This window comes from Hakea prostrata, chromosome 2 (genome assembly GCF_041222555.1).
Source record: "Hakea prostrata isolate BN-2017 chromosome 2, UWA_Hpros_2, whole genome shotgun sequence".
Taxonomy (NCBI): Eukaryota; Viridiplantae; Streptophyta; class Magnoliopsida; order Proteales; family Proteaceae; genus Hakea; species Hakea prostrata.
Window position 1 is genome coordinate 15,777,963 of NC_142601.1, and position 15,488 is coordinate 15,793,450.

The 15,488-nt window shown below is 37.1% G+C and overlaps 1 protein-coding gene across 1 annotated transcript; it reads left to right on the forward strand.

Moving 5' to 3' along the window:
- Positions 1–245: 245 nt before the first annotated feature.
- On the forward strand, positions 246–15,065 carry LOC149023875 (tRNA (cytidine(32)/guanosine(34)-2'-O)-methyltransferase-like). The gene is made up of 11 exons (XM_089144344.1): positions 246–727; positions 831–924; positions 2,381–2,430; positions 6,405–6,454; positions 6,897–6,999; positions 10,778–10,838; positions 10,960–11,012; positions 13,053–13,145; positions 13,627–13,690; positions 13,843–13,950; positions 14,111–15,065. The coding sequence occupies exons 1-11, from the start codon at positions 701–703 to the stop codon at positions 14,359–14,361; spliced, it is 954 nt and encodes a 317-aa protein (XP_089000470.1). The 5' UTR covers positions 246–700; the 3' UTR covers positions 14,362–15,065.
- The last annotated feature ends 423 nt before the right edge of the window (positions 15,066–15,488 follow it).

Here is a 15,488-nt window from a genome sequence, read left to right on the forward strand (position 1 = left end):
AAGGTTGGTAGAGTGGAGAGGTCATGGGTTCTACCCTTGTAAATGACTAAGCTCCCTCTGAAGATGTAATCAAGGTGCGCATAAGCTGGCTCGGATGAACCTCAAGAAAAAGAAAAAGAAAAAAACCCGTGAATTATAAGCACCTCCTTAGAGTTTAAATTACAAAATAACACCAATGATTAAATAATGAGGCCTTAGTTCTCAATAAATATTCTCAAAATGGCAAACTATCCTAAAGAATGGATAATATGACTTTCTACCCTTTTACTCAAACCTTACTATGTTTATTTTCTAGCCTCGAGCTAGAGAAAATGGTAAAACCTTATTAGGTTTATTTGCCAGCCTCTTGACCTAGAGAGGGAAAGAAGAAAAAAAGAAAAGAAAAAAAGAAGAGGAGGTTTTACTTGAAATTTACAGATCTGCCATTTTCTCCGTCCCCCTTTTTGAATCTCCGGAGTCACCACCAATTCCTTTCAGAGTCTCTGAAAGCTTTCCCTCCGGTCTAGTAATCCCTATTTGCACCAAGAGAGAAAATACCCTGTTCTGAAAGACTAAACTTTTCCATTCAAGCATTCAAGAAATCTTCGTTTTTCCTTGTTGGAAACTTCAGATACTGTTGCAGTGTTCGTTCAAGTGATTGCAATTACAAGAGGCTGCGGGTTTTAGTGCTTTCTTTGTTGCTGGTTTCCAAGCCTAAAGCATGGGGAAAGCTTCAAGAGATAAAAGGGTAATAGTTTCTCCATTCTGTTGGTTGGAATCCCCGGGCCCCCAAGCCTTTTTAGATGCAGTTTAGTTTTAAAGTTGGATTTTTGTTTTTGTTTTTGGGGCAGGATATCTACTATCGAAAAGCAAAGGAAGAAGGTTGGCGTGCTCGGAGTGCGTTTAAGCTACTTCAAATTGATGAGGAATTCAACATCTTTGAAGGTGCACCCACTTAACTGTTGGTTTGTCATTGCTTTTATATGTTTTGATTTTCGAAGGTAAAATAAAATTAGCTTCATATCGACTTGTTAGTTGGTGGGAGTTACTGAAATTTACATAGCATAGGTGGGAAATGGAAGTTCGGAATTGGTTGTAATGAATTTATGTCAAATTACATTGTGCAGTAGTAAAATCTCAGTCTACCTGCTTGAAGTGATGGAATTGAGTCTTGTGAGCAACCTCTTTGTGCAAAATTCTGAGCAACCATCTCGAATCCACACTTCCCAGCAGCATGCAAATTCAGGGCTTGCATTGGTTATGACCCTTTACCCTTTTTTCTATTATATATATAAAAAAACCTTCAAACTTGATGTGACCTTAAGCAGTTGAAGAATCTGACACTAAATCAAAATTTTATTTTATTTTTATTTTTTAACTTTTATTGCAGCAGTAGAGAGAGTATGCATTGATCTCTTGATTATAAATGGATTTACTTGTAATAACAAACATAGTTTGGAATGTTAGACCAATCCGAAAGTATATAGAGGATAGAAATAATTAAAAAAAACCATGCAATGTCTCATCAATCATAGTTAATGGACACTGTGTAAAACAAAAATTGCTTGGAATATTAGACCAATCAGAAACTATATAAAGGATATAAATGATTAAAAAAAACCATGTAATGTCTCATTAATCATAGTTAGTGATCAGATTTTTTTGGGGATACTGGATGTGGCATGATTGTTATCTGCAAGTGTCTACGGGATCAGTATATTTCCGATAGAAGTCCCAGGTAAATTGATTAATGCAGTAGACACTCGCAAATAATAAGGATCATAGAAAGAAACTCACTGATGCAAAATTGAGGATGGTTAGATGAACGAATGGCAAAGCTAGGCAGGATAAAGTAAGGAATAATCATATTACAATTGGTTTGAGAATAACTTCATTTATGATAAACTGTGGGAGAGCATAGGCCTTTGAAGTTCCATTATGAAGCAGTGATTTGGTTAAAATATGAAGGTATCTAAGTGATCTAGAGCCAAACCTAAAATGACCCCAGGAGAAATGGTTGGGAAAGACATACATAGCTTAGGCCTTGTATCAAGTATGACACTAAGTGGAGCTGATTATAAGTCAAGCATCCTTGTAGCTGATACCATTTTGTTTCAATAGTTGTTGCTGTTTTATTAATCTGTGAAGAAAGATAGAAATATCTTTGGATTGCACTTTGGGAAATGGTTGTTATTTTTGGGTTTTATTATTTTTTTCCCTCTCCATTATTTTTTCTCTACTCGAGTCCACTGGAGTTTATTTTTGCAATCCAACTATTTTATATGCTGGAATTTATAGTCTTCTTCTTTGGGGTGAAATTGCCACCATAGCGTGTCTTTGGTCTGTAGTGTTGTCTATGTTCCAATGCTTAATGTAGATGGGATATGTTATGGATGTGTAGGTGTGAAGCATGTGGTAGATCTTTGTGCAGCACCTGGTAGCTGGAGTCAGGTACCCTTTCCCTTCCTCTGTTTCTTTTTTTATTTTTATTTATTTTTTAAGTTTTTACTTTTGAGCAGTTCCGGTTCTTGTTAAACCCTCACTCCTTTGTCCTGTTTAAGTAAAATTTCAGGTACTGCCATGCTAGCCCCAGAATGTGGTGTATCCAGTCTGCTGCATTGGCCAGTAACATGTTAAACAGAGTGATACACCATTTTGACTTCTCATAGTAGCCTTATCAGTGTTAATGACAAGACAATACATGATTATGTGGCCCATTTTTGGGGCATAAAAGTGGTTAAGTCGTTTGAGATGGCAGTCATGTTCACACAGGCCTTTAAACGCCTTTGTTTGGATTTTATCCAGATTGGAGGAACTAAAAGAGCTAAGGGAAGATCTTAAATAACTTCAGGAGTAGTGGTGAGAAAAGATATGCATAGCTTAAGCCTTGTATCTAAAATGGTCTCAAATAGAACTGGCTGGAAGGCAAGGATCCATGTTACTGACCCATTTAGTTGGGACTTGGGATAAGGCTTGTTGTTGTTGAAAATTGGTCTAGTTCTTGGAGGCTTTGGCAGGATATGAATTTGTAAACTTTATATCCATTTTTGACATCCATATCCAACCTTAAATCGTAGCTACTTTCAGTACAAATTTTGTCTTTGTTGTCTATGGATCCTCCACCTGAATCTTAGTTTATCCATATATGAAAATGCATATACTCCCAACCATAAAGATCTAATTGGAATGGAACTTTAAAACAAATGCAATCTGAAGATACAAGTCTAGTTTAATTATGTATGGGTTGGAAAAAGGGCTTGGGTCCTTTTTGCAGAATTTTTTTGCCATTTAAGTGAATCATTTTGTGAGCAGTTAACATTTCGGTGTATACCTTTGGGCATTGTTAGAGAGTATTTCTCGTTATAGAGCGTCACAATATGGGGTTTTATCTTGGGTTATAGTATATGTTATGCTCTAATTTCCTATTTTAGATTGCTTATTATATATAAATGACCAAGGGTTCTATGATAGAGGTACACATCGGCTCCTCTTGCATCTATCACCATTCATTTTACTTCTGGTTTAGAGGCTGTAAGGAACAAAGAGAAAACTTTTGGTGCACATAAGGCCATGACTTCAAAATTATATAGAAGTTCTTTTCGCATAAAGTTGTTTCCGGTTCATCCCTTTATCCTTTGAAATTCCTACTCGGTCCTTCCCTCTTGAATTTGATACCCATTATGTTCTTGTTTTGTCACACTATTTTTAATTGGTTTCTGACTTTTCATCGTGTATAAGATTGCCACTCTTCATAGCCAATATTTACTGGATTTGCAACCTGTAACCTATAAAGTCCCCCTGATGTGACCACAAGTCTCACCCCTGGCCGAAACCCCACGTAGGGCCCTCAAGATGACTCCAAGAAGCCTCTATAGGCTGGCCGAACCACCTAGTAGGGGTACTTAGAGCATTTTCAGCCCTCTTTTATTGCTGGAATTAATTTTAAGTTTAGTCCTAGAGTCCGATTTGGGTTTTACTTCTTAATTTGTGTTGTGTATGAATTGGTTAACTTGTGGAGAAGGTAAGACTTTTACAAGAAGGGTTCTTATCTTTTAGGAGTTTGCTTTGGATTAGAATTTGTCTTTATGAGTTAGTAGTTTGTAGTTGAGTGCCCAAGGAGTTCTTTTTCAAGTGAATTTTCTTAGATAGATTTTTAAGTTATATAATCTTTTATTTTCAGCATGTGTCTTTTAGATGTTTAGATTTTATTTCAAGGATCAAGATTATGTGGTGGGATCTTAGTCTATAAAGGAATTCCTTAAGGCTGCGTTTGTTTGCTAGAATAAAGGTGGGGTGGGAAAATTCTTGAAAAAGTAAACTTTTCCTTTAAATCCTAAAAATGTAGTTTGTTTGGTTACTTGGGGTGGGAAAGTTAGAGACAAATTTCCTTAAATTAAGGAAACTTGTCTGGTGAGGTGGCAAGCTAACTTTCCCACCTCATGCCTTTTCAAAACCCCACAAAATATGTGGGACTTTGTGAAAAAGTATGGAAAACCAAAAAGTAGGACCCACAATTAACATTTTTCCACAAAATCCCTTTCTTTCATTTTCTTTCCTTCTCCCTCACCCCAATACACATGGGGCCCACATGTTTTTTTTTTCCACCCCACCTTTACAAACAAACGCAGCCTAAAAGTCTAGTTCTTTTTTTTTTTTTTTTTTTTAATATAATTTGGGAAGTTTGAGTATTGAATAAAAAATTGATTGAGTTGAGGACAGTGGTTCCTCTTGAGGTAGCCTCGGCGGATTTTAGAAAGTTCTTCAATATTCAGCATCCTTCTTCAAGCCTTTTCAAGTTCTTCCCATTCTCTACAGCCTTCAACAAATCCCAGTAGGCATTGGCAACTACATTGACTTCTACAGGTAAGTACAACATCCCCATCCCCTTTCCTCACCTCCCTATCCCCTTGCATACCCTAGGCAGCCCCCTCCCCCACCACCTCTAGACCTTGCAAGCTCTCCCCTGCCCCTGCCCTGTCCTGTGCACCACCCTAGGTCCCTCCCCGTTGCTGCTACATCACAGCAGCAGCATTCCCCACCCCCTGTGACCTCCTTAGCCCCTGCCCTTACACCCTACGACCCTTCCCAGCCAATCACACACCCTCCCCTCCCCTTGCAATAGACCCCACCTCCTCTCTCTCAGACTCTCTTTCCCTCCCCTCTGCCTTGCGGCAGATCTGGAACAGAAAAAGAAAAGGCAGAAAAGAAAAGAAGAAAAAAGAAAACAAAACAAAGAAAAAGAGAAAAGAGACAAGAAAGAAAGAAAAAGAAGGATTTCAAGAAAGGTTTTCAAAGATCCATTCCATATTGATAATTCCCTAGCTTCTTTCCCTTTTTCCAAATATCCCATATTTAGATCTTCATTTTTGTTATCCTTTCCCCTTTAAATTTATTGCATCCCATAAAAATTTAAAACCCTAATTTTATCTTTCTTCCCAACCCTCAAGATCTCAATTCTTTTTTCCTAGTCTTTCCCTTCAATTTCCATCTACCCACAGGATCCCAATGGATTTTTTGGAACTCTTTGCAGGAAGATTTTGGCAAATCCTATATTCTAGGGAATCTTTCCAATAAACCCTAACCCTAGGATTGGATTCACATCAACCCCCCCCCCCCCGGGACATTCTTGTTAGTCATGATACTGCAATTAACTTTTGAGACTGAATATTGTTCTACTTGGGCGGGGTCCACATGAACTTAATTGGGTGCCTCATTTCTGCTCCAATTGGATTGCAGAATGTAATTGAGGGACTACTCTGGGGCTTATATATCTGCCTTGTTATGGGATTGGAATTTTTTCTGAAGAGTGATGCTAGCCTAGTGATTAGTCCCAAAGTAACGGGGACACTGGACATTTTTTATTGCGATATATTTGGGGCTTTTCTTTTGTGATTTATTGTAATAGTCATCTTCTGAGATGCTGGTTATTGGTAGTCATAAGGATGTCTTTTCTTATTGAAACTTTGAATTGGTTAATGTATGAAAAAGCATGGGCTGGAGGATAAAAGTACACAATAGATTGCCAATATCTGTTTGGTATTATCTTCAACTGCAGACATTTCGGTTCCTGCACTTCAGTTTGCAATTGTTCTGAATTACCATTGCCTCATATTAACATTCTTTACTATAAAACTTGCATATTTAATTTAACCTTATAAAAGTGAATAAATAAATAAAAATTTACATCTGGAAAAGCCTTGCTGTACCACTCATGGTTTTCATCTTGAGATTGTAGGTTGATATGTTTCACATGCTGCGTTTCTGTTAGATTTTTATTTCTGTTAGATATTGCCTTCAGTTCATCTAAAATTATTTGGATCCTATAACAATTGATACCATACTTATTATGTCTAAATTAGATGCTTTACATCATATTTGTTTTTGCTGCTTATATTTGATGGGTGTTGACACTAAACTGCATATAGGTTCTGAGTCGAAAGTTATATCTTCCTGCCAAGTTGTCACCAGAGCCAAGGTAAAGTCTCATGTTTTTGTCATTGGTATACTAATTGCTTATGCTTTGGAGTTGGTATTCTTAGTTTGTCATACTTCTTACTGTTGAGATTTTAGGGATAGAGCTTATGTCAATGTCACATAGCCTGCCTTTATTTATTATAGAGATTGAGCACAAGGAATAAAGGACTATCCTATTTGTGATTTTGATTAATTTAGTTCTATACTTCCATATAGTTGGTGATGAATACAAAACTTCCTAGTCAGAAATGCATTTAAGAGGCTTCAATTTACTAATAGCAATATTTTTTTTCACTGGATGTCTCTGCGTATCAATTCAACCATCATTATTTCCTTCTTTCTTCTTATCTGATTAAACCCAATGATTGCATATGTCCATATCTCATGTGTTAAACTATTATACATTACCTTTACGCCAAAATTTTATCATATTGTTTTAGCAGGGATCTTCCTCTTATAGTGGCCATTGATTTGCAGCCCATGGCTCCAATTGAGGGTGTCATTCAAGTGCAGGGTGATATTACTAATGCTCGTACAGCTGAACAGGTATAAGTGAACTTTCATTTATTTCTTGGTATTATGTTTGAAAGTCTGTTACTTGTTAAGTCCTTTTGGGTGATGGTTTTGTTTGAATTCAATCACCACCTTCAAATTCGTGTCAGTTGTACCTTTCTAGATCCAGTACTGTCCTTACTTCTAGGTTGCTTGGGACTTGCCATTTTATTTGTAATTGTGACCTGTGGCAGTTATTGTGATTCAAACAGATCCCATCTATATTTATTGTTTTTTTGTAACTCAAGTGTAAAGGGATTCATAGGTTGATTAAGTGACCATCTCTCTCTTTCTGGGCAAGCACAGCTTTTCGGCTTTTGCTGTTTTTGTAGTAGATGGACTTCATCATTGATTTTATTCAATCTTTCTCTCCTCATATGTTGCTGTGTTCTTGTCAGAATTGCATATTCAATCTCATAGATGCATATAAAAAAATTCTGTGTGAATCATATTTGATGAAAGTTAGACATACGACTTGGTGAGAGATCATCATATCCTTGGAGATCCACCCTACAACATGGGGTCGAAAGGCTGAAACTTGATTTTATCCATTGTAAAAAGAAATCTGATTCTGGAATCTCTTTATGCTTGTGTCACAATGAGGTACCGCAGGAATAAATAAATAAATTTTGTAACTCTTTTTAAACTTATGACAGTTGATTACTAGGTGGCTGTTTGATCCTGAATTATTATTATTATTATTATTATTATTATTATTATTATTATTATTATTATTATTATTATTAATTTATTTCTCACAGGTGCTTTTATATATTAGGGATGGGCATAAGATAAGGCCGGGGTGGGGCTTGCCTTCGAAGTCGCACCTCCTACTTGGAGGTGTTGGTTTTTTTCTGAGCCACCCCTCGGGGTTTTGATCCTGAAATTCCATTGGGCTTTTGGAAACCCAAAGAATATCTGACGTAGATAAGTTACTGGCTAAAATATATCTGCTAGAGGTATGGTAGCTGAATCGAGGACCTATTACGGACCTAATTCCTAGTGGTTTAACCAGTCACCTACACTAGGTTGTCTAGCTAGCTCACGTGGCTTAGTTGGTCATTGATTAGCTTTGTTATCCCTACTAGGAGTAAAAGTTAGTTAATTCTCATTTTATTTTCAGCCAAGTTGTAATAGCTTGATAGCCCTGCAGTCCTAATCATAGTAGGAGTTGATCTTAGTTTTTGTTGCTCAATTTGGAGTTATTTTTAATTTTTTGATGTCTACAAATCCAATGTATTGCTTAAGCCATGGAGACGATTTCAAATATAGGTACATTACTGAGTTTTGTGGCTTAATATGTGTGACTCTGGAGAAAGAGGGTGGGGGGGGGGTGAGAGAGCGAACTTGAGACAGTGTTATATTCTTTTTTCTTCCTTTTGCATGCTCTGTATTCCTAGATTTCTATTTTTTTTTATTCTTTTTTTCTGATTTGGACTGCTTCCTGATTTATATAGTTACTTAAAGTTTGATTCTTCCATCTTAAACTTTTCATTCGCCTTCAGTATTGCATTAGCTATTGTGCTGATAGAGATTTATATCTGAGACATGAGAATCACTGAACATATTCTCTTTTTCCAGTCAGTTTCAGGTTATGGTGTCTTAATCTCCGACTCTGTTTTACTTATATGATTCACCCAAGGTTTTGGAATTTAAAGCATAGTTGTCAAAGCATCTAGATGATTCAAAGCATTTGAAAAAGGGGAGGGAGAGTGATGCGGCACAACCAGAAGTTACTGTTCACGCTGCAGGAATGTGAATGTAACCAGGAGAGAATTCTTCACATTCAGTTGGTCCCAAGTCCAGCTTGTAAAGAGTAATATAGGAGATGCTGTTCTGCATGGGAGTTTAGAGATAATGTAGGATTTTTTGTTATTGTTTATTTGGATAATTATGTAATCAGATTTTTAATTCTGGTAGGATATTTAGGATCAGTATTTAAATTGCTAAGAGTCCTAGTAGGATTAGTTTTTGTTAGTCTTAAATTGCCAAGAATCCTACTATAGTTTGTTTATATATATATATATATATATATATATTGTTTATAAAATAAAGTATGTCTCTTTTACTATTTAAACACTTGTAATCAGCTTATTGAGGGCAGAATAGAAAAGATGAATTGAAGCTTTAGCTTTGTAAGTTTGCAGCTCCCTCTCTTTTTCTCTTCTTCTCTTCTTCTGCTTATAAGTGTATTTCTCCCTCATCTACTTCTTCAAGTTTGATTCTTCTTGGATTTCCCCTTCTTCCCCCTATCTTCCTTATCCATCTTTCTTCTCTATTCTGTCTCCTATTATTTGGTATCAGAGCCCAACCCTTGGTGAATCTCTTCTCTTTTGCAAACTCTTCAACGTTCGTGTCTCTCTTCCCTGCTTTTCTTCTACTCCATGAGATCTTTCTATATCTTATATCCTTTCATCCTTTTTCTTTCCCCAAATTTATTTTCATAGTGATTGTGACCAAACGATGCTGTAGCTACCCATCAACTCTTGTTTTTGTGGTGCCAATCGAGTGAGGCAGACTTCTTTTTTCGAAACTCAAGGACGAGTTTCTTTAAGAGACTGGGAAATTCATGCAGCAAAACCAGAAATTACTGTTCACACTACAGGATCATAGGAGATAATTCTTCATATTTTACAAGTCTAGCTTGCAAGGAGATAAAATAGAAGATGTCATTCTAAGTGGGAGTTTTTGAGATGTAGCATTCTGTTATAAATTTATTGGGATAATTATATGACCAAATTTTTAGTTTGGGTAGGATACCTAGGATCAGTTTTGGTTAGGTTTAAATTGCTAATAGTCCTAGCCAGATTAGTTTTTGTTAGTTTAAATTGCCAAAAATCCTACTATAGATATGGTCTCATTGAAAGTACGTCTCTTTTGGGGGGGGGGGGGGGGGGGGGAACACTGCGATCAGCTTATTAAGGATGGAATAGAAAGGATGAATTGAGGCTTTGCTTTGTACTTTTGGAGTCCCCCCTCCCCCCTTCTCTCTCTTCTCCTCTCTTTTTTTCTTATTATGAGTGTTCTTCTCCCTCTTCCCCTTCTTCAAGTCTGATTCTTCTTGGATTTCGCCTTCTTCCCCTATCATCTTTATCCTTCTTTCTTCTCTATTATGCCCTGCATTAGGGAGCTAAGGCGACAACAGACTCCTAGGTGCCAGCAAAGCCCCTATAACGCCTTGACAAGTTTGTTCTCAGAAAGCCACCTTAGAGGGCACTCTGGACTTTTGATTTGGGAGTATCCCTAGTACAAATTTTGTTGTTACTCAAAAGCTCCCTAATCTGCAACTTTAGGTTTCTGATTGCATGTTTGACTGGTCATTCTAAATCTAATCAACTGACATCGTTTAAAATTTGGTTGTCGATTTGTCCTACTTTTAGGTAAACTATATATTCAAGTTTGGCCTCAATCCAACCATTGAATTGAAATTAATTTCCTTTTGCTGATTGCTTAAGTTTCTATCTCAGATTTTACATTCTCTAATTATCTCAAACCGTATCAGAATTATCTCTCATCTTCTGAAGGGTGTTTGTGGGTGATTGAATCCTGAGTTTAACCTTCATTTGAGAAGGATGTCCTTTTCTTATTGGCTTTTGGGTTGACTCTGAATGACTTGGCTGTGTTCTTCAGATCCTGCTTTAACATCGTTTTATCTACTAACCTAGATTTGGTCTTGCATGGATATTTAACTGGTTTAGTTGTAAGTTGCTTTTGCACTTGAATATTAGTCAACACATGAAGCATTTGCATTTTTGACTGTCGCATTTTACAGGTTATCAAACACTTTGATGGATGCAAGGCCGATCTGGTAGTCTGTGATGGTGCTCCTGATGGTTAGAACAAATATTTACTCCAATTAAAATTTTGTTTCCTTGGCATGTTATTTTCATTTCTTTTGCTTAGTATGATCTTTGGTATAATTCAGTTTTCATTTTGTCCCTGTTCCATTTGCAGTTACGGGACTTCATGATATGGATGAGTTTGTTCAGTCACAGCTTATCCTTGCGGTGAGTATTAAAATTCCTGTTAATCATGGATTTCAACTTCATTAAGGCAAGTCAGTGTTCCTAATACTTAAAAAAGAAACAGGGTGAACCCAGTGCCGAAGGCTTTCTGCCCTTTTTTTTAAACCAAGTTTGTTGGTGTGTTCTTATGCACATAGTTGCCAAAGCGCTCAGCATCCTAAAGCATTTGAAAACGATGGGATAATCATATTGTATTGGGTTATGGATTGTTTATTGATTATGTGATGAGGTGGACAGCGATGGTAATGTGATATTATGGTACTTTGTGATATATGCAGGATGGGATATTTTGATTCTTTGTTTTATCTATTGTGTAAGTGCATGTGGTATGGGACACATGTATGAGTGTGCAGGTCATGACATCATGTGAGTTGTATGTGCATATGGTTGAGTGAATACCTAGTACTCTGACCCGTATGAACAGATGTTTAAGTATTGGATAATCCTTTATATGGGTAGAGCTGATTATGACAATTGCCAAGCTACCTGACCTGAAGTATGATGTTGAGTTCTACAGCATGAGGACTACCCAGTGATGGGCAACAAAACAGGATTATATAGAGGTTGTCAGGCAGTATAAGCCAAGACTACTTCTAGGACGACTAGGATTTGTTTTTCCTTGCACTCATTGTGCTGTGGAGACTGGAAGTCTACTTAATTTTTCGTAGTAGTACTATACTAGTTGAGATTTAGAGATGGTTTGTTAGGTTTTAATTTCTAATAAAAGGATCGTGCATTGGATAGACTGTGGTTTTGTTTAATCACTTGCTTGCATGTTTACTCGTTATGGTTTTAATGCTGCCTGTAGAGAAGTAACGTGTTAGGTTGTATTGTACTGCATTTCCCCTCAGTAAGGTTGTGTAGGAAAGCTTGCCCGTCAGAAATGTTCGTTTAGAAGCCGTGAGCAGTGATGTTCCAGAATTGGATCTGTACATTTGGTTGGTGCAGGAGACAGCGACATGACACTTGTGTGTGTTCAAATTGCATTTACGGACATTAAAGTTTTTCTTCAAGATGCCTTGGTTTAAATTCATTTAATTGCTTCAGATGTAATAAAACAAGTAGGTAGCACTCTTACAAGTAACTTTTGAGAACCTTAATCATTGAATTGATATAGTTTAATTCTTCTTTCGCTACTAATGATTGATGGGTTCTCTTTATGCCATTGATATTGGGATCTATGGTGTGGCTGCGAGATGTGACCCTTAAACTATCTGATCCTAGTTTGTATGTTGTGTCGGTGTAGCATACTAGTCATCCTTGAACCTATGTAGTTGGGGTGTGACAGCCACTATGTACGAAAGGCCCAAAATAGGTTATCAAGTTTTTGCTTCCAATTGTGGTCAAATGGCTAATCAAGCTCCTAGAAAGGAAATTACCCCAACTCGACAAGATCTTGTTGCAACTTGGTTGTTGTCACTAAGTTGGCTGCTGAGACTGAGTTCTTGAACCATTGAATATTTCATACTTCTATAGAGAATTAAATTGGGGCAAATGAAGTAGAGAGATGGATATACTGTCTTGTACCTAGTATGACCTTTGACAGAACCTATAGGAGGACAAGGATCCACGTTGCAGACCTCATTTAACTGAGATTCTCTCGATGTACTACTCCGCCTGTTTCCTCTTACTGTCCTTCAGTTCTCTATTTGCTTCCTATTCTCCATGTGCCTTCTCATTTTCATTTCTTGGCCCTGTATTCATCCATCTTTCTCTTTTAGTTGGAACTGAGTTTTCCCAACGTTGTTTTGTTTGTACCATGTACCCAACCCATTAAGTTGGGATAAGGCTGTATTTGTTGTGGTGGTGACTGTTGAAATGGGTTCAGGTGATCGGGGTTGTGATTGGGAAGGACAAGTGGTTACTGGTAGAATGACAGCTAAAGAAGTGGAGATATGTTGATAATCTACATTTGTTTGCATTGCCTATTTATTTGTGCTGTGTATGTGTGTATCTTGTTTCAGTTATTGATGCATCATTTTTCACATTACTGATGTCACACTTTTATCAACTTGCATGTAGGGTTTAACAATAGTTACTCATGTACTTAGAGAGGGTGGGAAATTTATTGCGAAGATATTTCGGGGTAAAGACACAAGTCTTCTCTACTGCCAGGTGAGTTATTTTATTTTGGATGGTAACAATAGGAAGTTTCAGATTAGTCTCCGAAGTCATTTGAGAAAACAGAAAGAAAGAAAGAAAGAAATGTTTCAGTTCTATTAAGTTTGTGGGAGAATATTATTTACGCTCCCTACTTTTATAGTTTGGCAGTTCTGACTCTTCTGAGCCGCATGGGATCTTTTTATCAAAACCAATCCCTGGGTTTTGAAGCCTTCCCTTCAGTTAACCATACTTATCTTCTGTATCAATCCACCTGTTAGGACCTCCCGTTCCTTCCTTTTAACTATTAAACCAAGTTATCCTACAATTTTAAAAGTTGAAATTTTCAACCAATGTTCTGGTTATTTATCTCCATGGGAAAATGGGATTGGGCTGAATTTATCAGATGGATAGCTGATGACATGGGTACAATTTTCATGCTTTATTTGTTCTCAAAATAAAATTTTAACATGCAGTTCTCATTTTTCTTTTGCAGCTGAAATTATTTTTTCCCATAGTCACTTTCGCTAAGCCAAAAAGTAGCCGCAATTCCAGCATAGGTGAGCATTGGTTTTGGCTGTAGATACATCAAGTTTTGCTGGTTGTCAAAATGTAGTTAACTGAACATTTTTATGCATAACTGAGTGGAAACACCAAAAGAAATGTTCTCTTAGACTGATTAAAGTTTTTGCAACTTCATTTTGTGATGCAGAAGCTTTTGCGGTTTGTGAGAATTATTCCCCTCCTGAAGGATTTAATGAGAAAGATTTATATCGCCTCCTGGAAATGGTGGGGAGCCCCTCTGGTGCAGATGATCTGGGTAAGTTATCATCTAAGCTAATCTCAAGAGAGCAAATTTATAACCTGATCTCCTTTAACAATTTAATGGAAAAGCTCATCATTCGAAATAGAAATGTTAACTGATCATCGACAATACCCACAAATATGTGATTAGGAATTATTTGTTAATTTGATTGCAGATTGCAGTAGTGGATGGTTAGAAGGGCCAAATAAAGTGTATATTCCATTTCTAGCTTGTGGTGACCTCGGCGGTTATGACTCAGATCGTTCATATCCTCTCCCTACTGTTGGAGATGGAACTCCCTACCAGAGCTTGGATCCAGTACAACCGCCAATTGCTCCCCCCTACAAAAGGGCTCTTGAACTGAAGAAAGCTTCTAGTCATGGACTTCAAGAACGCGAATTTGAAAAGTTATCGCTAGATACCTAAATTTGCTGTATGGGTAGAATCTTCCATTGAAAAGATTTGGAGTGCTATCCTATTCTCAGATGCTGGTAATTTATTTGTTGCAGTTTTGCCTTCGCTTTCATCCTTGAAGCTACCAAATCTGAAGAGAGATGTTGAATCTGTTGAAGTGTAAAGTTTTCAGCAGTCACTCTGCAGTTCAGAATTTGTTTGCTTTGGGGTAAAAAGATGCTGGATTAAAACAAAAGCAAAATGATCTGAAATTAATTTCTTACGACTACTACTAGAGGACAATCATGTTCTACCAAGTTCTTGAAAGTGAGGTATTACCTTATTAACAGTTCTTTTCACTCTTTCAGTGGTATTTCTTCATAGTGATGTAATTGTAAAAATCCTTCAAATTTTAGAGAGTTTTTTATGTGGGTCTTCTTAGTAGAATATAAGTTAATATCGGGTTCTCTTAGTGAAATAAATTATGATTGGGTTCTATAGCAACTAAAATACTTTCATAGTTTGTGAAATAATTAAAATACTCTTTGCACCCACATCTAGACCCCTCACCCCCACCATACCCAGTTACCCTACTGGAAATATCAGCCGCCATTGTGTAGGAAATCACTCACAAAGTTCAATTTACTGGAATTCAAATGTCTCACTGGAAAAATTGCAAAATTTTTCTTTCATAGTTTCTTACAACCTGCCTTCTACCTCTGACTACAAAAATTCTTAGTAAACCAACCTACAAAATTTCGTTCAGGTTAAGGAATTTGGGTCCTGTTGCTAGGGGTTGCATCCTTGGACAGGTTGGTGATTCGACCAATGCACCAAGTTAGCTGAGGCATCCCCATGTAACCCAAACTAGATCGCCTGTTTCAAATGCAAATGGATCATTGATTACATAATTGTTCTGGAACCAAGGCTGCAAGGCAATGCTTGGCTGTTTGGAATATCATCGCTTCTCTCTCTAACAGGTTTCTCCCGTTTCTCCAATCGTATTTCAAAACGGGTAGATTTTGAAGTGCATCTTTTGTCTCATCAAGGAAGATCACGGAAGACGTTCTTCCAGTCCCTTTCCTGCCTGTTAGGTCGTCTTGGAATTGGGTCTTCTCAAATACAGTTCTGATTCAGTAGAGCCCAAGGATTCCACTCCA

Coding starts and splice junctions, on each gene's coding strand:
- LOC149023875 (XM_089144344.1), top strand. CDS start 701: ATGGGGAAAGCTTCAAGAGATAAAAGG. Junction 6,455..6,896: donor AAGTTGTCACCAGAGCCAAG/GTAAAGTCTCAT, acceptor TTGTTTTAGCAG/GGATCTTCCTCTTATAGTGG. Junction 13,951..14,110: donor CTCTGGTGCAGATGATCTGG/GTAAGTTATCAT, acceptor ATTTGATTGCAG/ATTGCAGTAGTGGATGGTTA.